Source organism: Bos javanicus, chromosome 11 (genome assembly GCF_032452875.1).
Source record: "Bos javanicus breed banteng chromosome 11, ARS-OSU_banteng_1.0, whole genome shotgun sequence".
Classification (NCBI taxonomy): domain Eukaryota; kingdom Metazoa; phylum Chordata; class Mammalia; order Artiodactyla; family Bovidae; genus Bos; species Bos javanicus.
In genome coordinates this window covers 70782995-70806197 of record NC_083878.1, presented here as the reverse complement: position 1 = coordinate 70806197, position 23203 = coordinate 70782995, and the positions used below count along the sequence as shown (strand labels likewise).

General features: G+C 39.7%; 2 protein-coding genes across 2 annotated transcripts in view; one reads left to right on the top strand and one right to left on the bottom strand.

The window, feature by feature from the left end:
• Positions 1 to 1272, top strand: part of SPDYA (speedy/RINGO cell cycle regulator family member A) — a 38621-nt gene extending 37349 nt beyond the window's left edge. The window contains exon 7 of the mRNA XM_061432952.1: positions 1014 to 1272. Within this exon, the coding sequence (XP_061288936.1) occupies positions 1014 to 1102 (89 nt within the window). The 3' untranslated portion in view covers positions 1103 to 1272. The remainder of the gene's footprint in view (positions 1 to 1013) is intronic.
• TRMT61B (tRNA methyltransferase 61B) lies at positions 982 to 14402 on the bottom strand. Its single transcript, XM_061431381.1, has 9 exons — positions 14298 to 14402; positions 13322 to 14137; positions 12949 to 13029; positions 10644 to 10746; positions 7113 to 7303; positions 3003 to 3094; positions 2272 to 2498; positions 1487 to 1564; positions 982 to 1402 (listed from the first exon to the last, which is right to left on the bottom strand). Exons 1-9 carry the CDS (start codon positions 14400 to 14402, stop codon positions 1359 to 1361), a joined length of 1737 nt encoding a protein of 578 aa, XP_061287365.1. The 3' UTR covers positions 982 to 1358.
• Between the last annotated feature and the right edge of the window lie 8801 nt (positions 14403 to 23203).

Sequence of the window (23203 nt, the reverse complement as noted above, 5' to 3'; positions counted from 1 at the left end):
CTCCATAACAGGTTTACAAGATCCTGCATGGCTTGACCCCTACCTTCTTTTCAGTCTCTTTCAGTCAACTGCAATATCACTGACCCTTTTTGTGCTCATTTCCCTTGCTGTAATTAACTCTGTAATTACCCTTCAGGTCTTGGCTCAGTTGTCACTTGCACAGGTAATTACTTTACCTGAGCAAAATCTCTATTGTATCCTGTACTTGCTGAAGCATTTATAACAGTTCTGGTTTTATATTTGTGTGGTTTTCTTTAATGTCCATCTCTATGATAAGGTGTAAAATCAAGGCAGAGATTTTAGACTAGATTTTTCCACATAATGAAAAGTATGTAAAATGTTTTTTAGGATATGTATATTAAGTAGTTCTAGCCTAAGAGATAAGTAGCATTTATCCTTACAGGCACTACTACTTCAAAACCTATAAAAATCTATATTTAAACAATAACCATAAGCTTATGTTTATCTGTAAAATATGGATAACCTCAAGGATGAGCAACACATATTAAATAGAAAGACATTATAAAGTCCTTAAGACATGTAAGGCACATGGTAAATGCTAAATGACTGGTGCCTATGAATAATAAAATCTAGTCCTAATTAGTTCATATTTATAAAGTATATCTCTCCAAACTTTTTTTTAGCTGCATAATGCAGCTTATAAGATTTTAGTACCCTGACCAGGGATTAAACCTGGGCCATGGCAGTGAAAGTGCCAAGCTCTAACAACTGGACCACCAGGGAACTCCCCAAACATTTGACTTATATAACAACAGAATAATTCTGACATTCTTTCAAACTGTTAAAATAATTCTGTGAAGGGCAAAAGAGATTCAAGAATTGTGACATCTTTTGTTACAATTTTAAAGATAGTCATATCATTATCAGTTTTTTTCTTTATTATTTACTATAGCCTAGACTTGTTATTTTTTAAGATACAAGCCATTAAGGTATATATTTAAAATACACAGATACATAAAATTTACCTCAAAATGCATATTTTATTTTGGTAGCCAATGACCATCAATCAAAGAAAGAAAAGAAAACTAATTTCATGAAGAAAGACAAATCTATGGAGTGGTTTACAGGAAGTGAAGAATGAAATGGCTCAACTAAACCAACTTGGAATCATTTACTACAAAATGCCAAACTGCAAGACAAGTGTCAAAATGGGACATTTAAGCAGTTTTGAAATGTTACATGTTTCTCCAGCTTTTATTACTTTTCAAAGTTATATGTAAAAGTTATACAAATCATAGTGATAGTTAAAAATACCAATCTATGAAAGTAGTGATTTTCAATAAAAAGTTCTATTTTGATACTTTTCAAGTCTTCAAATCAGTTGTTATCTGAGGTACTCAGTTAAGTTGTGGTTTGCACTTCCTCAACTTGACAAGAAAAGCTAAATTAAGGGGAGAAAAAGGTAAGGTGATTGCAATAATGAGAAGAAAACACCATATAATATAGCCTGAAAAAAACTACTCACCTGTATGACCAATTTGCCAGTGTATAGGTCTAGCAATATAGGGAAATGATCCATAGGGAAAATCAGAGTGTGATTCTTCTGTTATAGAACAAAATACGTATTATAAGCTACATAAAATATTTGACAATTGGTTTACAAAAGTGTTAAACAACAAATTACTGTCCCTTTCTTGTAAGTTTTTTCTCTCAGTTTTTTGTTTTAGTATGGTGTTTGTTTTGGAGCTATTCTGACAGTTATCTTACAGAAACAACTTGTCGAGGATTACATGATAAACTTTATATATGGTTTTATTACCAAATGAATAAGCTCATATCATAAATCTATAGATGACTGAAAACTTGTTTATAGTCTAAATAATGTGTACATACAATAAGGAACTAAATTTAGTTCTTGGAAAAATTCCAGCAGCATACTAGAAGTTGCTTTTTGGAATATTAGCTATTTGCATACCAAGTCCTATTGAATTCTTTCCCTTCAGTGATAATCACTGATCTAAATTTAAAACATTCTTTAGTGTATTTCATAAGCCAACCCCCTTGTCACAAATATGAATATTTTAAGAAGTTCAATTCTTCAAAGGTATCAGAGTTTTACATAAAAGGCAGGAAAAGTCATGATTCTTTCTCTTAGAGATTTTAACTTAATAGAATAAATACATTTCAATTTCCATAGGATAAAATAATAAATTCCTGAGAAATACTTTTATAATGTATTGCTCATACACTCAGGAATATATTCTCCATTTATTATTGCAGACACATGCATAAAATAGAATTGAAGCTCACCATGGTCATCATATTGAAACATCTCACCTTCAATTCTAATTTTTTCTTGAGAGTGTGCTTGTAAGTCTGTGTTGATTTTAGGTTCTACTTTTTGAGCTAAAATTCCATTTTTCTGTCTTGCAAGGCAAACCAACCAATCTCTGACAATAACTTCACTTATCTTTTCACATGAGAGGGCAAGTTCACAGATGCGAATTCCATCTAAAAGTTCAATAACCTGTGTGATGCTTTCAAAAAAGTGAAAAAGTACTTTAAACTTCTACTACAGCAATAACTTTAAGTTCACTATACCTCTTATCCCAATTTAAATGCTATACTTAAATCAAGACAGGAGGAAAACAGTAACAATGCAAGTTAGGGCACAGAAGAGAATACTAAATAAAAAAATATAGATTACACTTTTAAAAACTTTTCTTCTAAATTGTCAGAAGAAATAGCCATCTTATATCACTGTTTATGTAAAGGATGATTTAACCAGAAATATAACTAAATTTGGGACATATGCTCTTTCATAACAGTTTTATGAGATAAAATATATATCTAACTCAGTTACAAAATGAACATTTTAGCCTAATATTTAAAACAAAAGTGTGTTTAAAATAACATTTAACTATGGCTGATTTATGCTGATATATGGCAGAAACCAACACAATATTGTAAAGCAATTATCCTCCAATTAAAAATAAATTAAAAAAAATAACATTACAAAAAAGAACAGTCACATTACTCACTTTGCTAGATATACAGCACATATACCACCCTGTTTAAGATTTGGGAATAAAACAGGCAAAGCAACTTGAGGATTCAACATATCCAAAGCTACCTATAGTGGGTAAAGAGAATCAGACTGAGTTTTGTTTAAATAAAGCATGTATTTTCTTTTCTTATTGTGGTGAAATGATACACTTTGGGAAAGCAGTTAAAATAGCCAGTTAAAGTATTTCACTTTTTAGAATACAGTACTGATGATGATCATTTTACTTCTCTCAAAAAGGCACATTTATTATTATACATTTTATCATAATTCTTGACTACATAAAAACTGTAATGCCAAGTCTTGTACTTGACAATATTGATAATACAGGAATCTTTAGCTACTTTTATACATACACATAAACACACAGAGTTGCCCCTTGAACAACATGGATTTGAACTGCGCAGGTCCACTTACACAAGGATTTTTTCAATAGTAAACACTACAGAACTACACGATCTGCAGTTGGTTAAATCTGAAGATGTAGAACTCTTGGAATGGAACTATGGAGAGGTTCAGTCCTGACTGTAAGTTATACTCAGATTTCTGACTGCAAGCAGGATTGTTGCCTCTAAACTTTGTGTTGTTCAAAGGTCCACTGTATATATAAAATTTCAATGCTTTATTTTAGCCTTTTGCAATAGAAATTCACACTATCTCAAATGTGTATTTTTATGTTCAAAAGAAAACTTCTGAATATTAGAGATTCTAAAATATAAGAATCATGTCCCTTATTTCTTTACTCTTCATTCAATTGCAGAATACAAGGCTATATACTCAAAAGATGTCAAATGAATACAATGAGTAAGTGAAATTTTCAAAAAATTTCATTGAAAACAAAAATAAATAGCCAAAATAGAAAACAACTGACTTACTGATAACTCCAGAAATCTAATCTAGTTGGCACATCCTTAAATTTACTAAATTAGAAAGTATTCTGTTCACATTTTTTTTTAAATAATGGGTCATCATTCATTAATAATTTATTAACCAAATATTTATTGGGCAACTTCCATGTGCCAAGTATCTTGCTAAGTGGTAAAAATAAAATGGGAGCTTATGTTCTATTTTGTTTCATAGGAACTTATATTCTAATTAAGGGATAGGCATTAAACAAAAATTCAATAAATATGTAATTCAGAGAGTAATGAGTGACATGAACTACAAGATTATAAAGGAGAAATGAAGGATAGAGTGACAGGGCAAGGAAAGGAAGTGCTATTTTATACATAAGCTGGTCATGGAGAGACCTGAAGAAAGTGATTAAGCTCACCCTGTGGAAATTTAGGTGGGGAGTGTACTCCAGATGGAGAGAAGAGCAAATACAACTGCTCTGAGGCTGAAGCGTATTTGATGAGTCTGAGAAGGCCACTTTGGAAGGAATGATGCTAAAGCTGAAACTCCAGTACTTTGGCCAGCTCATGCGAAGAGTTGACTCATTGGAAAAGACTCTGATGCTAGGAGGGATTGGGGGCAGGAGGAGAAGGGGACGACAGAGGATGAGATGGCTGGATGGCATCATCGACTTGATGGACGTGAGTTTGAGTGAACTCCGGGAGTTGGTGATGGACAGGGAGGCCTGGCGTGCTGCGATTCATGGAGTCGCAAAGAGTCGGACACGATTGAGCAACTGAACTGAACTGAGAAGGCCACTATCGCTGCAGTGGGGACAAAAGTGGGAAAGTGGCAAGAGAAGAGTTCTCAGATGATGGGGATGTGGTGGAAATGGGGGAGGGAAAAATTATGCAGAATTTTACAGACTTTTAGCTTTATTCATGAAGAGAGAAGCCACTGGAGAGTTTTAGACATGGTCTGACTTTTTAAACTTTTTTGAGTGTGGTAAACATACCATAAAACTTGTCATTTCAACTGTATAATTCAGTGGCCTTACATATATTCTGACTTGGGCAAGGAAAGCCTTGCAATAGCAAATAGCATTGAATGTGATAAGACAGAGCCAATTAGAATTAGGATTGGCTGTGAGATATGAGAGAAGTAAGGATAAATTCAATGTTTTTAGCTTAAGCTACTGAAAGAATGGAGTAAATTTTCCTCATTTACTATTGAGGAAAATGACTAAGACAATGGGAAGAACAAGCCTGGGGAGAAATATTTGAAAATTCAGATTTAGACATGAGTTTAAGATGCCTATTAGATATCCAAGTAAAGATCTCAATGACTAATCAAGGGGCCAACACTGTAGACATAAATGGATTTCTTTGATTGTAGTCTTATTATATTATTGACAAGGACCAAAAGTCAGACTACCAAGCAGCCTGCCAATCCAAAGCTCTTATTTATACTCGGCCAACAATATTACCATTCATTAGCCACTCAAATCAGAAATTTAGAGTCATTATTTTCTTTACCTTGAATTCTCTTTTGAGAATCTGTAGGGTTATGATGCTTCTGTTTGGATTAAAATTACCCAGTCCTACAAATCTATCTCTTAGTATTTCTCAAATTCATCCTACTGCTAATGCATAGAAACCAAACTTATGGTTACCAAATGAGAAACAGGTGGGAGCGATGAAGTAGGAGTTTGGGATTGCCAGATACAAACAGATTAGACTACTGTATAACACAGGGAACTATATTCAATGTCTGTTGTTGTTCAGTAGCCCAGTTGTGTCCAACTCTGCAACTCCATGGACTGCAGCACACCAGGCTTCCCTGTCTCTCACCATCTCCCAAAGTTTGCCCAAGTTTATTCACTGAATCAGTGATGCCAACCCCCATCTCACCCTCTCTCACACTCTTCCTCTGCCTTCAATCTTTCCCAGCATCAGGTGGGATGCTGCCTTCAATCTTTTCCAGTGAGACAGCTGTTTTGCATCAGGTGGCCAAAGAATTGGAGCTTCAGCTTCAGCATCAGTCCTTCCAATGAGTATTCAGGGTTGATTTCCTTTAAGATTGACTGGTTTGATCTCCTTGCTGTCCAAGAGATTCTCAATTGTCTTCTCCAGCACCACAGTTCAAAGACATCAATTCTTTGTCACTCAGTCTTCTTTATTGTCCAGCTCTCACATCCATACATGGCTACTGGAAAGACCATAGCCTCGATTATATGGACTTTTGTTGGCAAAGTGATCTCTTTGCTTTTTAATACACCATCTAGGTTTGTCATAGTTTTCTGGCCAAGAAGCAGTCATCTAATTTCATGGCTGCAGTCACCATCCACAGTGATTTTAGTGCCCAAGAAGAGGAAATCTATCACTGTTTCAAACTTTTCCCCTTCTATTTGCCATGGAGTGGTGGCACTGGATGCCATGATCTTAGTTTTTTTAATATTGAGTTTTAAGCTGCCTTTTTCACTCTCCTCTTTCACCCTCATCAAAAGAATGAAGTTCCTCTTCATTTTCTGCCATTAAAGTGGTATCATCTGCATATCTGAGGTTATTGATATCTCTCCGGAAATACTGATTCCAGGTTGTAACTCATTCAGCCTGGCATTTCACATGATGGACTCTGTATATAAGTTAAACAGGGTGACAATAAACAGCCTTGTCATGCTCCTTTCTCAATTTTGAACAAGTCAGTTTTTCCATATAAGATTCTTACTGTTGCTTCTTGACCCGCAGACAGGTAAGATGGTCTGGTATTCCCATCTCTCTAACAGTTTTCCAGTTTGTTGTGATCCACACAGTCAAAGGCTTTAGCATAGTCAATGAAACAGCAGTAGGTGTTTTTCTGGAATTCCCTTGCTTTTTCTATGATCCAGCAAATTTTGGCAATTTAATCTCTGGTTCCTCTGCCTTTTCTAAACCCAGCTGTGCCTCCGGAAGTTCTTGCTTCACATAACTTTGCAAGTTACAGTCCATGGGGTCGCAAAGAGTCGGATACAACTGAAGTGGCTGAGCATGGCACTCATGCCACAGGCACATTTATTAACAACTCTGGCACCTAATTCAGTATATATCTCTGCCCTAAATCCCACCATGATATTAAAGGAAAATATTCCCCCCACTCTTAGAAATGGAAATGGGACAAATAATGAAGATCCTTTTCCATACAAAAGAAGTGTGGTCTTTGTTTTTTTTGTACTCAGTATTAGGTAATATCATAGGACCCACTTTAGAAAACTTACCGCATCAAATGTTAAAGATTGTATGTCTTCGGTTGCTCCTAAAATATCCTTATGAATAAAATCTACATTGTCTGGCCACTCTTCTACATGACTTATTTTCCATGAATCACGCCAGTGTCTATAATTCTTCATAGCCAGTTTGTGGTGGTCCTTTCGAATTTCGAAACTTATGACTCGTCCTTGTGATCCGACTTAATTTTAAAAAAAATTATGACAGTACATAGTATAAGTCAGTTTATTAAAAATGTCAAAAATTTATTTTTCAAAGATATTACATGGATGTGAAAAAATAATTCAAATGGTTCAAGGTTACAAAAGTCTCTATCCTATCCCAAATCCCCAGTCAGTCTCCCTCTTCAGAGGCAACCATATCACCACAGTTATTTACCCTTCCCAAGATAGTCGGTGCCTCTACAAGTGTGCAAGTATCTCTTTTTCTGTTTTTAACACAGGTTCCCATCATACATACTGTCCTTTCCCATCATACATACTTACCTTTCTTCTTATTTACCAATGGCATTTCAGTGATTAACAATCTATTGAATTTTTTAAAAGAGCTATTATGTTCCCTTGTATGGCTATGTTTTTTAACCAGTCACCTGCCAAAGAACATTTAGCTTGTTTCTCATCTTAGCTATTACAAACAATACCGCAGTGACAATTATTTTGCCTAGGTCTTTGTAAACATAAGCCATTTATATATATAGGATAAAGTCCTAAAAATGGAATTGCTGACTCAAAGGATATGTGAATTTTTTTTACTTTGAAAATTATTACCAAATTGTTCTCCAAAAAGATGATACCAATTTACATTTGACCAATAATGTATTAAGAGTGCCTATTTCTCCATACTTCCTCCAACAGAGTTATCAAACTTTGTATCAACCTAAAAATTGCATACAGTTTATCACTGTAGTTTTAACTTGCATGTCTTTTGTTAGGATGAAGTTAGGCCTTTTGGATACTTAAAAATACTTGGGGCTTCCCTTGTGGCTCGGCTGGTAAAGAATCCGCCTGCAATGTGGGAGCCCTGGGTTCAATCCCCGTGTTGGGAAGATCCCATGGAGAAGGGAAAGGCTACTCACTCCAGTATTCTGGCCTGGAGAATTCCATGGACTGTATAGTCCCGCTGCTAAGTCACTTCAGTCGTGTCCGACTCTGTGTGACCCCATGGATGGCAGCCCACCAGGCTCCCCCATCCCTGGGATTCTCCAGGCAAGAACATTGGAGTGGGTTGCCATTTTCTTCTCCAATGCATGAAAGTGAAAAGTGAAAGTGAAGTCACTCAGTCGTGTCCGACCCTTAGCATGGACTGCAGCCTACCAGGATCCTCCGTCCATGGGATTTTCCAGGCAAGGGTACTGGAGTGGGGTGCCATTGCCTTCTCCCTGTATAGTCCATAGGGTCACAAACAGTCAAACAAGACTGAGCCACTTTCACTTCACTTTCAAAGATACTTGTATTTTTGTGTGTGTCTGAGAAACTTTCAAACTATCATAGTAACACTGCAGTTTCACAGAAAACTACTCCCTTTTAAATACAGCAATTAATTTTCTATCCCTCTCTATATGAGGTGATTTGATTTGGAGGCTGTCCCAGGTCAATCAGTCTATAGTTAAAATGAGTTTAAATTCCAGCATGTGTCTTTAAAAATGTAAGTCCAGCTGTAATTCATCATGTTCTCAAGGGATACAAATTAATGTTAATAGCAGCATAAGCTAACCGTTTAGAAAATTATGGAGCAAAAATATCCATCCTGAAGGTAAATAGCAATGGTTTCTTGATCATTCATAGGTTGGGATTATTCATGCTAAGTGACACTCCTCCAACACTATAGGTATTAGAAATATGGATACTCCTATCTCACAAACTTTTATAAATTCACTTTGTCAAATGCATTTAGGAATCAGTCACAGACTGTGAAGAAATGGCTGCCTTTAACTATGCACAGAAAAGAGTACAACAAAAGATGTGAGGAGCCCAAAATGAATTTCCTCACCCAGTATAAGCTGGATTATGTTTGTATGTGATGACATTAGGTAAAAAAACAAAAGGTTTAAGTTTAATTCAGTATATGTCTATCTGTAATCTTTATAAAATCTACCCTACACCTACATACACCTACATACATACATATAAAATCTACATACACCTACAACTGCTCTAACAATGTTTATTAGCTAAAAAAGAATGCACTAATAAAAACATGAATGATCTTTTTAAAAAAAATTTATCCAAAGAGAGTGCTGTCTATTATTAGGTGAGAAAGGGAACAATGCAGAGGCAGTCAAACAAGCCAAAGCAACCTTGACAATCAGAGGAATTCAGTGGCCAGAAGGAGCAGTAATCAGCTACAACAACAGTAACCAGAATTCAAGTGGAGGTAACATGAACAGATATGTTTACTATATACCTCTTGATTTTTGACCTTCAAGCAGTACTTTAACCAACTGACAATTTTTAGAGACTTTCTCTAAGAAAGGAAAATTCTTCATGATCTAGTTTTAGTAATAGTTTAATTAATTTATTCATGAACAATGATAATTCTTTGCCTCTAGTAGTATATGACTCTTCCCCAGCAGCTGACAGCCCTTTTCCCCCTTCTATAGTTTCTGATACTGAGTATTCATTTGGCACTATTATCAACAAAAACATGTACATGTTTGTGTACATGTGTACATGTACACAAGAACGTTCAGAGGAGCACTGGAGCACTGTTTACAACATTCAACTCAACTGCCCATCAACAGCAGAACGGATAAACTGTGCTTTACTTATAAAATGGCAACTAAAATGAAATAACCACTGCTACATGCAGTGACTGAACCTCACAAACAGAATGTTGAATGAAAGTAACCTGATTCAAAAGAATACAGTACTAAAGGATTCCTTTTATGTAAGATTCAAAACAGGCAAAACTCATCAATGGTGATTAAAGTCAGAGTAGTGGTTACCTTCTACCTTTGGATAGGATAAGGACTGAGAGGGATTTGAGAAGGTTTCAATAGTACAATAATATTCCCTATCTTGATCTGAGTAATAACTACATGAGTGTGAGTGAGTGAGTGAAGTCACTCAGTCGTGTCCGACTCTTTGCGACCCCGTGGACTATAGCCCACCAGACTCCTCCGTCCATGGGATTCTCCAGGCAAGAATACTGGAGTGGGTTGCCACTTCCTTCTCCAGACATGAGTGTGGTCACTACATTAAAAATTCACTGACGTATACACTAATGATCTGTGCACTTTTCTGCAGCTGTGTTATGTTCTAATAAAAATTTCAGTTAAAAAAACAAAAAGCATGGAAGGGGCAAATAGAAAGCAGAGAGAGGGTTAGACAGAAAATGACTTGAATAAATGTACAAAATAGAAAAATCATTGCTTACATTTGATTTCAAGGAGAATGCTCTCTATCACAAAGTTACGTGAACATTTTCTGAAACATCTGTATCTATTTAACTTTCTGTTATTATGAACAGATTGAATGTTTTCTTTGTCATCTAAATTCAATTCATTTACCCTAGTCTCTTACCTGCTTTGGATAAAAATAAGCTCATTCCACCAGAGCCCGAGCCAGCTTCCAAAACAGTATCACCTGGGTGGATATTCATCATCGACAGTATCATATTTATATCCTATGATTGAAATACAGCAAGGGTGATTGTGTGGCCAATAAATACATACTAAGCACCTACTCCTTCAAATACCATGTTGGGCTTGGAGAAAAGTGGAGGGGGAAAAAAAGGATTAAACTTTGGCCCTTTCTACCAAAAGTTTATAGTTTACTTGACAAAATGAGAGATTGAGGAATCAACTAGCAAATACAGAAGGACTTAAGTATAATATTGAAATTACAGACAATAAGTAACATTGAGAGCTCTGAGAAAGAGAAATCAGCAGACTACCCTAGCTTAAAGACATAGAAAATGTAAGGAAACAGTCACAAGGTAGGGACAGCTTTCAACAAAAAAGAGGTAGAATAAAACACAGTTTGCTTATCTGAATCCAGGCTAAAGCATTTAAACTTAACATGGTAAGTAACTAGGATGTGTCACTGAGGTAATATAAATGGCATTTTATAAAGATTAATCTGTCAGGGCAATATAGGATGTACTAGAACTGAGAAAAATTAGAGGCAGAAAGACAAGTTAGGAAGTTATTACATAATCTGCATTAAATGATGAATTCTCATTTAGAATTAGGATACCAGGAACAGACAGGACATATTTGCCAAACTTTATAACTAAAGAATTGTTTTGTTAACAGGAATATCATGGATGATAGTAGTAATAGCTGTTTATTGCAACTTCACCAGGTGCCAGGCTTCTGTTAACTACGCAAACTGCTTTCAAATATTATCTTGTTTAATCAGAATAATAATGAGAAAATGGTCACCATTGCCATTATAAGGATGAGAAATCAGAAAGGTTAAGTAATTTGCCCAAAGTCACACAGCCAGGAATTAAGTGGGCAAGTAACACTGATGCCGAACTCCCAAACAGTTATAACAGTTGACTGTTATACTATTTGTTATAAATGCTATAGAGAGAAAAATGTAAATGTTAGCATTTATTTCATCATTCCCCCCAAGAGCAAACCTTTCGAAGTTGCTAATAAGTAACATATCAATTAAGTTTTTACTATCTTTTTCTTCTCTGGGAAAAGCTGCAGTGAAAATTCTAAAAAAAATAGGATCCTCTGTTGAATCACAAAAAAACTGTGTATTAAATATGGGTTTGGCTGCATAAGAAACTATTAATATTTAACAGGTACAGTGGTCCAATTGAAAGCCAAAATGTATTTTCTGAAATGATGGACTAAGACTTGAAGCAAATGATACATAGACACATAATACTTAAGGTGTACTCCTGAAAAAGTTTCAGTCACAAATTCAAAGTCTTTCAGACACACATATCCTTTCCCATTTGTCAGGCACATGGGAGCAGAGGGGGGAAGGGGCACAAATAATTTCACACAGGAGTGGGAGGCAGCTCCAGCAATCATTTCAATGAAATGCCCACGAGAAGCAGTTCTGTTTCCTTGGCTCTTTCATATAAGACATAGAAACACTTCATTATATATCACAATGTAATAATAATAGAAATAAATGCACAATAAACATAATGTGCTTAAACCAACCTGAAAACACTGCCCCCCACCCCGCCCCCAGTCTGTGGAAAAATTGTCTTCCATGAATCCGGTCCCTGGTGCCAAAAAGGTTGGGGACCATTGCTCTAGGACATACGGTCTATGTTGAGAGCAAGGACTATAGTTCACCACTATACGTCCCTAAAATAGTGCCCTGAATGTATAAAGGTGGTGGTTACTTGCTGAAGAAATAATGAATGATTCTTCATCTAGGACTGGAGGAAGAGTTGTTATAATTACAAATGAACATTCTACTCAAGGACAGTGACTATGATGAATGATTAAAATAATCCACTAGCAATAGATATAAGACTGTAACAAGGAATTGGTAGGTAATTTCCTTTAAAGAATATCCCTTTTATGTTTAGTGTCTAATTTTAGCTGTTTTAATATAAACATTTTTCCCTAATGATAAAAGCATTTTTTGTTGATAAAATATATTTTGGTCACGTGATGTGAAGAGTGGAATCATTGGGAAAAAATCCTAATCCTGGGAAAGATTGAGGGCAGGAGGAGAAGGGGGAAACAGAGAATGAGATGGTTGGATAGCATCATGGAATCAATGGACATGAGTTTGAGCAAACTAAGGGAGACAGTGAAGGGCAGGGAAGCCTGGCATGCTGCAGTCCGTGGAGTTGCAAGGAGTCGGCCACAGCTTAATGACTGAACAACAACCTCTAATAACTTACCTCATTAAGTATGATGCTTAAAATATCACCAGAGATATCACCCCAAGAGTTCAACATTCTCTTGAAGGCTGAACCTGCAAACTTAAGTATTATGGGGAATAAATGTACATTCTTATTAAATGCCTAGTGAGTCCACATCACTCCATAATAGTAAGTCATTTTACAGATCAGAGAATCAAGGCTCCTAAGTTAAAATTAAAATCTGGCTGTTTCTTCCTAGAATTAGAAATCAAAAATATGCAAAAGTTATAGCCATTGGTTTAAAAAAAAAGTGAGAATAGAAACTTGAAATATTCTGAGAGGTGCTTTAAGCACATTAATCAGGTCTGTAGTACTGCATCCGTTTTGCTCTTAGTAACTCCCATGGCATTACCTTAGGATACGTTATGGCAGGCCCTCTTTGCATCAGTAACACATAATCCTCCAATGCCGGCCTCCTCAGCATGAAGTGCTTACCAGAGGAACTCTTGAGAATCTGGCCGGGGAACTTCCCCACGATCTCGCTGAACCGGACTGTCCCCCAATTACTATTTAAGTGTCCGGCGTTGCTCAACCTAAACAATTTTTTAAATTGTGTTTCTCTCTTCCCAGTCTCAGCTAAAATCAGCTCCCCAACCCGAAAAGGCACCACTCTGGAAGCGGACCAGGAAGAGGAGACGTGAAGGATTTCGTCCTTGGTGGCAGGCTGGACCAAGGTGGGCACTGAGGGACTCCTGGATCCCGGGTGTGCAGGATCCGACTGGCCCTGTTCTCCACTCGAGACCTCGCTCTCTTGAGGGGGTGACTCCTCTCGCGGAGTCGGGAGTCCGAGGCTTTCCAGAGACGACAGACATCTGGTCCCAAGTCCCCGGACGCGGGAAGGGACAGATGGAGGCGAGTCTGCGCCTGGGGCTTTCCTCTGTGCCGCCTCGCTCTCTCTTTCTTCATTTCCCGTGTCTCTAGGTGAGGCCTTAAAACACAGTAACCGGCCTCTCTCGAAGGACTCTCGCCCAAGGCGGCGCAGGAAGAGACAGGTCCTGAATCCTGGAAACCTCTGGAGGAGCCGCAGCGGTAGTAGGACCAGACCCACACACCTCGTTGACAGCATGACGATCCGCGCAGGCGCAGTCGCAGGCGAGTGACGGAAGGCCCGGCGAGGCTCCGCCTCTCGCTGCGCGTAGCAGTGACGCAGCCTCCCGCGGCTGGACAACTATTGAGCGGGAAGAGCTCGGCTACCGCGCCTGTCTCCAAAGGGCGCGAGGTGGCCGCCCGTCCTCGCTGACTAACTGTCCTATGAGTGTGTCCCTTTCCTGTGCGGGGGCGCGTTTTCCTCTTTGGAATGTGTTCAGACTAAACAATTGACCGCTGACACATCTCCACCAGCCTCGTCCGGGGACAACAGGATTAACAGAGACACAGGCTGTCAAAGCGCTGTCTAAGCTGAAGTCTTGTATCAGAGTTAGCTCGCTAGTCATCAGGAACAGGAACGTCGCTCAGTAAAACTGGCCATGAGATGTGTTTTTACAGATTGCATTTGTACCTACCACCTGCTGACTGTCTTTCCTTTCCCCGTTGACCACCTCCTTCTTCCCCTGGTCTTAGAGAGTCCCTTTTGACCGGGCTCTGACCACTTGAATGTCCTCCCCAGGCCCTGGGAACAGCCACCCTAGATTACAATGATTGTGTCCACCGTGTGCTCATTTAACAATTGTTTTCAATAACTATAATACTAAAAGTATTTTACCCTCCTCAAAACTAAGCAAAATTTTAGTGTCTTAAAATGGGAAAGTGAAAGTGAAATTCACTCAGTCAGGTCTGACTCTTTGTGACCCCCATGGACTTCTGCATGGAATTCTGCAGGCCAGAATACTGGGGTAGGTAGCCTATCCCTTCTCCAGGGGATCTTCCCCACCCAGGAATGGAACTGGGGTCTTCTGCGTTGCAGGCGGAGTCTTTACCAACTGAGCTATCAGGGAAAGACCTTTGCTAAAACAGGAGTGGCAGAGTAGAGGGGTGTTACAGGCTACATTTCATTCCCCACACCGCCCCCCCCCACCCCCAGCCCGCTAAATTCATGCACTGATGTCCTAACCTTAAGTACTTAAGAATGGGACTGTATTTGGAGACAGGGTCTTTAAAGAGGTAATTAACTTAAAATGCCATTCGAGTGAGCCCTAATCCAGTATGACTGCTGTCCTCCTAAGAAGAGATGAGGATCCAGATGGAACATCATGTGAAGACATAGGCCGAAAATGGCCATCTACAACCAAGCAGAGAAGACTCAGAGGAAACCAGACCTGCCAACACCTTGATGTTGGACTTCTAGCTTCCAGAACTGTGAGAAAATTAATTCAATTGTTTAAGAAAAAAGAAAAAGAGAGATTGACTGTGCTTTCTAATTCTCTCTTGCTGAATCTCTTTAAAAAATTGTTATTTCCAGGTTTTGGCACCCCCCCACTCCGTTTTTAAATAAAAATGAATTTAACCCTAAAAACTAAACAAAATTAATAACGGGGGAAAAGTTATCTATGGAGTCTCATAGACATTTGAGACTATGAGACAAACAAAACAAAATCTCATTTGACATTAAATATCACTAACTTGTTTGCTTAATATTAATTCAGTCGGTAAAAGTTCATTGAGGGTTCGGCATTACAAGGTACATCAGATATTTATTTCATATAAATTTATAACAATCCTGTGTCAGAAATAAGTATTCCAGTTTTACGCATAAGAAAACTGACCCAGGGAGATTAAATGATTTGGGCAATAGCCCATAGCTGACAAGTGGCATGACAGGGTTCCCTATCTAGGTCAGTCTGGTTCAGCAGTCCATGCTCTTTGTACTGTAACACCCCTTCTCAAAGACCAGTCAACAGTACAACTGAATTCAGAGCTAGCATGGGAATACGTTCAGAGAGCTACTAATTCAATTTAAATTTGAGAAAATAAGTCTTGTTATTACTTTCAAAGACATAAATCATTTTTAATCTGTGCTTTCTAAAACATCAACCATTGTAAACTCCATCATCAAGACTTCTCTCTTTTAATCCTAAACATGAAAAGACAAAACAGCCCTGCTCTTCCGTTCCCAACTGCACGTGTCACTTTTGGTTTCGATTTAAGAAAAGTTCTTTTTATTATCACTGCTAAATATGGGTCTGAGTTGGAACCTTCTGAATCTTAAGCCTTACAATTGTTTTAAAATTTATCATTCCTACTTTATTATCTCTTAAATGTTATTTAAGATATTTGGATGTTATTTCAGAAGGAGTAAGAATTAGAAGGTACATTGACAAAATATGGGAAGTACATTTAAATACATAATTTCTGAAATTGTGAACAGTAAATAGCATTCCTTTCTTTCTGTTGTTTGAATAACAAATACAGTGATATAAATATTTTGTCCTACATACATCTAAAAGTACCAATATTGATTATGGCTGCTCAGCCTCCAGCCGTTTCATCCCAATTCTAGTCAGTAAGAAGGGAGAAGCGGGAAGAAGGTCATGCCCTCTTTCTTTAAAAACACTTTGCTAAAAACACATATACATTTCATTCACCAGAACTTAATCGCATGGCCAGATCTAGCAGCAAGGAAAGCTGAGAAATTTAGTCTTTATTACAACTGAATATCAGCCTAACCAAAAATCTGAAATTACATTAATCCTGAAGAAGAGGGAAATGGATTTGAAGGCAACTAGTCAGAGAAGGCAATGGCACCCCACTCCAGTACTCTTGCCTGGAAAATCCTATGGATGGAGGAGCCTGGTAGGCTGCAGTCCATGGGGTCGCTAAGAGTCGGGAACGACTGAGCAACTTCACTTTCACTTTTCACTTTCATGCATTGGAGAGGGAAATGGCAACCCACTCCAGTGTTCTTGCCTGGAGAATCCCAGGGACGGGGCACCCTGGTAGGCTGCCGTCTCTGGGGTCACACAGAGTCAGACACAACTGAAGCGACTTAGCAGCAGCATTTTCTCTCCCAGGTTCATGCTAGTGAAAAAGCTGGCTTAAAACTCAACATTCAGAAAACGAAGATTATGGAATCAAGGCCCATAAAGGAAATCAACCCTGAATATTCTTTGAAATAACCGATGCTGAAGCTAAAGCTCCAATTCTTTGCCACCTGATGGGAAGAACCAACTCATTGGAAAAGATCCTGATGCTGGGAAAGATTGAGGGCAGGGGAGAAAGGGACAACAGAGGATGAGATGGTTGGATGGCATCACCAACTCAATGGACATGAGTTTGAACAAGCTCTGGGAGATAGTGAACGAGAGGGACGCCTGGTGTGCTGCAGTCCATGGGGTTTGCAAAGAGTCAGACAACGACTTTGTGACTGAACAGCAACAGTGAAACAGTGAATGAATTAGGGACCAACTGTTTGATAACTGGTTAGCACTGACTTCCCATGTGAGGTTTGTGATCAATTTAAAGTAGATTAATAGTCATAATGGAGAAGGAAATGGCACCCCACTCCAGTACTCTTGCCTGGAAAACCCCATGGACGGAGGAGCCTGGTGCGCTGCAGTCCATGAGGTTGCTAAGACTCGGACATGACTGAGCGACTTCACTTTCACTTTTCACTTTCATGCCTTGGAGAAGGAAATGGCAACCCACTCCAGTGTTCTTGCTTGGAGAATCCCAGGGACAGGGGAGCCTGGTGGGCTGCCGTCTGTGGGGTCGCACAGAGTCGGACACGACTGAAGCGACTTAGCAGCAGCAAGAGGCATAATAAGGTGGTTGTGGCTTTCCTCTAGTCATCTTCAGTTGTTTGTGGGTGGAGAGTTAGATTTTACCAATTTTACCAGGCTTGTGTTGTTGTTTTGGCCCCACCTTGCAGCTTGTGGGATCTTCTTAATAGTTCCCTGACCATGGAGGCAATGCCGAATAATGTTCAAACTACTGAACAGTTGCACTCATCTCAGTCAATCAGTCAATTCAGTTGCTCAGTTGTGTCCGATTCTTTGTGACCCCGTGGACTGCAGCACGCCAGGCCTCCCTGTCCATCACTATCTCCTGAGTTTACTCAAACTCATGTCCATTGAGTCGGTGATGCCATCCAACATTCTCATCCTCTGTCATCGTCCCCTTCTTCTCCCACCTTGAATCTTTCCCAGCATCAGGGTCTTTTCCAACGAGTCAGTTCTTCACATCCGGTGGCCAAAGTATTGGAGATTCAGCTTTAGCATCAGTCCTTCCAATGAATATTCAGGACTGATTTCCTTTAGGATGGACTGGTTGGATTTCCTTGCTGTCCAAAGGACTCTTAAAAATCTTCTCCAACACCACAGTTCAAAAGCATCAATTCTTCGGTGCTCAGCTTTCTTTATAGTCCAACTCTCACATCCATGCATGACTACTGGATAAACCATAGCTTTGACTGGACAGACCTTTGTTGGAAAAGTAATGTCTCTGCTTTTTAATATGCTGCCTAGATTGGTCATAACATTTCTTCCAAGGAGCAAGCGTCTTTTAATTACGTGCAGTCACCATCTGCAATGATTTTGGAGCCCAAGAAAAGAAAGTCTGTCACTGTTTCCATTATTTCCCCATCTATTTGCCATGAAGTGATGGGACCATTTGCCAAGATCTTAGTTTTCTGAATGTTGAGTTTTAAGTCAAATTTTTCACTCTCCTCTTTCACTTTCATCATAAGGGTGGTGTCATCTGCATATCTGAGGTTATTGATATTTCTCCCAGCAATCTTGATTCCAGCTTGTGCTGCAGCCAGTGTTAGTTCTATAAGGTTGTATGTCTTCACAGAACCATTCAACTTCAGCTTCTTCAGCATTACTGGTCGGGGTATAGACTTGGATTACTGTAATATTGAATGGTTTGCCTTGGAAACAAATAGAGATCATTCTGTCGTTTTTGAGATTGCATCCAAGTACTGCATTTTGAAATCTTTTGTTGACTCTGATGGCTACTCCATTTCTTCTAAGGGATTCTTGCCCACAGTAGTAGATATAATGGTCATCTGAGTTAAATTCACCCATTCCGGTCCATTTTAGTTCGCTTATTCCTAAAATGTCGGTGTTCACTCTTGACATCTCCTGTTTGACCACTTCCAATTTACCCTGATTCATGGACCTAACATTCCAGGTTTCTATGCAAGATTGCTCTTTACAACATCGGACTTCACTTCCATCACCAGTCACATCCACAGCTAGGTGTTGTTTTTGCTTTGGCTCCATCTCTTCATTCTTTCTGGAGTTATTTCTCCACTGATCTTCAGTAGCATATTGGGGACCTACCAACCTGGAAAGTTCATCTTTCAGTGTCCTATCTTTTTGCCTTTTCATACTGTTCATGGGGTTCTTAGGGCAAGAATACTGAAGTGGTTTGCCATTCCCTTCTCCAGTGGACCCATTTTGTCAGAACTCTCCACCATGACCTGTCCATCTTGGGTGGTCCTACAAGGCATGGCTCACAGTTTCATTGAGTTAGAAGGTTGAGCGCTGAAGAATTGATGCTTTTGAACTGTGGTGTTGGAGAAGACTCTTGAGTGTCCCTTGGGCTGCAAGGAGATCCAACCAGTCCATTCTGAAGGAGATCAGCCCTGGGATTTCTTTGGAAGGAATGAGGCTAAAGCTGAAATTCCAGTACTTTGGCCACCTCATGCGAAGAGTTGACTCATTGGAAAGGACTCTGATGCTGGGAGGGATTGGGGGCAGGAGGAGAAGGGGACGACAGAGGATGAGATGGCTGGATGGCATCACTGACTCGATGGACGTGGGTCTGGGTGAACTCCGGGAGTTGGTGATGGACAGGGAGGCTTGGCGTGCTGCGATTCATGGGGTCTCAAAGAGTTGGACACGACTGAGCGACTGAACTGAACTGAACTGAACTGTGGTCCATATTATGAGATTGATTAGTTTTCTGTGATTGTGGTTTTCAGCCTGTCTGCCCTCTGATGGAGAAGGATAAGAGGCTTATGGAAGCTTCCTGATGGGAGAGACTGACTGAGGGGGAAACTGGTTCTTGTTCTGATGGGCGGGGCCATGCTAAGTAAATCTTTAATCCAATTTTTTGTTGATGGACAGGGTTGTATTTCCTCCCTGTTATTAGACCTGAGGCCAAACTATGGTGGAGGTAATGAAGAAGATAATGGCGACCTCCTTCAGAAGATCCCATGTGTGCACTGCTATACTCAGTGCCCCCAACCCTGCAGCAGGCCACCGCTGACCCACACCTCCGCCAGAGACTCCTGGACACCCACGGGCAAGTCTGAGTCAGTCTCTTGTGGGGTCATTGCTCCTTTCTCCTGGGTCCTGGTGCACACAAGTTTCTGTTTGTGCCCTCCAAGAGTATTTCCCCAATCCTGTGTAAGTTCTGATGGCTCTATGGTGGGGTTAAAGGCAACCTCCTCCAAGAGGGCTTATGCCATACCCAGGTCTACTGCACTCAGAGCCCCTGCCCCTCAGCAGTCCACTGCTGACTGGTACCTCCTCAGGAGACACTCAAACACAGTTCTGTCTCAATCTCTGTGGGGTCTCTGGGTCCTGGTGTGTACAAGGTATGTTTGAGCCCTCAGAGCACGTCTGGCAGGTATGGGGTTTGATTCTAAATGTGATCTCACTCCTACTACTGTCTTGCACTCACCTCACAAGGTAGCAATGTAATGCTCAAAATTCTCCAAGCCAGGCTTCAACAGTATGTGAACTGAGACCTTCCAGATGTTTGAGCTGAATTTAGTAAAGGCAGAGGAACAAGAGATCAAATTGCCAAATCCGTTGGATCATAGAAAAAGCAAGAGAGTTCCAGAAAAACATCTTACTTCTGCTTCATTGACTATGCTAAAGCCTTTGACTCTGTGGATCACAACAAACTGTGGAAAATTCTTAAAGAGATGGGAATACCAGACCACCTTATTTGTCTCTTGAGAAATCTCTATGCAGGTCAAGAAGCAACAGTTAGAACCAAACATGGAACAACAGACTGGTTCCAAATTGGGAAAGGAATACATCAAGGCTGTATGTTGTCACCTTGCTTATTTAACTTATATGAAGAGTACATCATGCGAAATGCTGAACTGGCTGCAGCACAAGCTGAAATCAAGATTCCAGGGAGAAATATCAGTAACTTCAGATATGCACATAACATCACCCTTATGGCAGAAAAGGAAGATGAACTAAAGAGCCTCTTGATGAAAGTGAAAGAGGAGAGTGAAAAAGTTGACTTAAAACTCAACATTCAGAAAACTAAGATCATGACATATGGTTCCATCACTTCATGGCAAATAGATGGGGAAACAATGGAAATAGTGACAGACTTTCTTTTCTTGGGCTCTAAAATCACTGCAGATGGTGACTGCAGCCATGAGATTAAAATATGTTTGCTCCTTTGAAGAAAAGCTATGCCAAAACTAGACAGCATATTAAAAAGCAGAGAGATTTCTTTACAGACAAAGGTCCATCTAGTCAAAGCTATGGTTTTTCCAGTAGTCATGTATGGATGTGAGAGTTAGGCTATAAAGAAAGCTGAGTGCTGAAGAATTGATGCTTCTGAACTGTGGGGATGGAGAAGACTCTTGAGAGTCCTTTGGACAGTAAGGAGATCCAACTAGTCCATCCTAAAAGAAATCAGTCCTGAATATTCATTGGAAGGACTGATGCTGAAGCTGAATCTCCAATACTTTGGCCACCTGATGCGAAGAACTGACTTGTTGGAAAAGACTCTAATGCTGGGAAAAACTGAAGGTGGGAGGAGAAGGGGCCAACAGAGGATGAGATGGTTGGATGGCATCACTGACTTGATGGACGTGAGTTTGAGCAAGCTCCGGGAGTTGATGGTGGACAGGGATGCCTAGTGTGCTGCATTCCTTTGGGTCGCAAACAGTTGGACATGACTGAGGGACTGAACTGAACTGAACTGACCATGGAACTAGGGCCCCAACAGTAGAATTGTGGAATCCTAACCACTGGCCTGCCAGGGAACTCCCAGGCTTGTGATTTTACCAAGACTTTGATGAGGGAAAGAGGCAAGGGAGTCGAGGGTTGTAATGAGAGAATTTAGGATAAATTAAGAGGAAAGTGCAGCCATCAGGGAGGAAGTATGAGGGCTGGTGAAAAGACTATGCTATGCTATGCTATGCTACGTCACTTCAGTCGTGTCCGACTCTGTGTGACCCCGTAGACGGCAGCCCACCAGGCTCCCCTGTCCCTGGGATTCTCTAGGCAAGAACACTGGAGTGGGTTGCCATTTCCTTCTCCAAAGCATGAAAGTGAAAAGTGAAAGTGAAGTCACTCAGTCGTGTCCGACTCTTAGCGACCCCATGGACTGCAGCCTACCAGGCTCCTCCATCCATGGGATTTTCCAGGCAAGAGTACTGGAGTGGGGTGCCATTGCCTTAGGATGAATGAATTGATGGTCTGGTCGGGTAGAAGGACCGGCTGGATGCTGGGAGTCAGAGGGAGTGAGCTGAAAAGATCGGAGTTGGTGGTATAGACTGGTGTGTGGAAACTGAGATTATGAAAGAGGTGCATTTATTGCATGGCAAGGTCTGGGACATGATAGTGGGAGTGAGTGGCTGGTGTGGCATAGAGATCATTGAAAGGGAGGAGGTCAAGGAATTGATATGCTTGGGTATCAGAGGGTCATCTATATAAACCCTACATACTCATTGGGTCTGGTTGTCTGTGCTCAAGCTTTTCCTCCATTGCCCAGCTCTACATGTCAATTTCTTATCAGAAAGATGTAGATGTTGATAGTTTCTATATCCTAAGGCTGTTGTGAGGACTAAATGAATTAATACACACTGAGCACCTAGAAGACTGCCTGATGTATAATTCGTGCAAAACAAGCTTTTATTTTCATTTATGACTAACAAATCTGTAACTCTAGCTCAGACCTGTCTTTATGAAGACTAGCACAAGCTCTTTTATAACAAAAATCCTAGAAATAGCTGTCTATACTTTTCTGCCCTTTCTCACCTCCCATTTCCCGCTCTATTTTCCGCAATGAGTTATTCCCCTACCTCTGTACTAAAAATGCTTTTGAAAAGCCAACAATGATCTTGATCTTGCCATTGATTCTCAGTCTTCATCTTACAGAATTTGACATGGTTTTGATTATGTCTTGCTTCTGAAATCCTTATAAAATTTTTGGTTTTCAGGGCATCTCATTCTCCAGGGCTTTAATCACTGTTAACCCTTCTTAATCTCCTTCGCTGGGTTCTCTTTCTGTTCCTGACAGGTTAGCACATTTTGGAGCTAAGCTTTTTTCTCTATTTATACTTACACTCTAGATGATCTGACCAGTCCTACAGTTT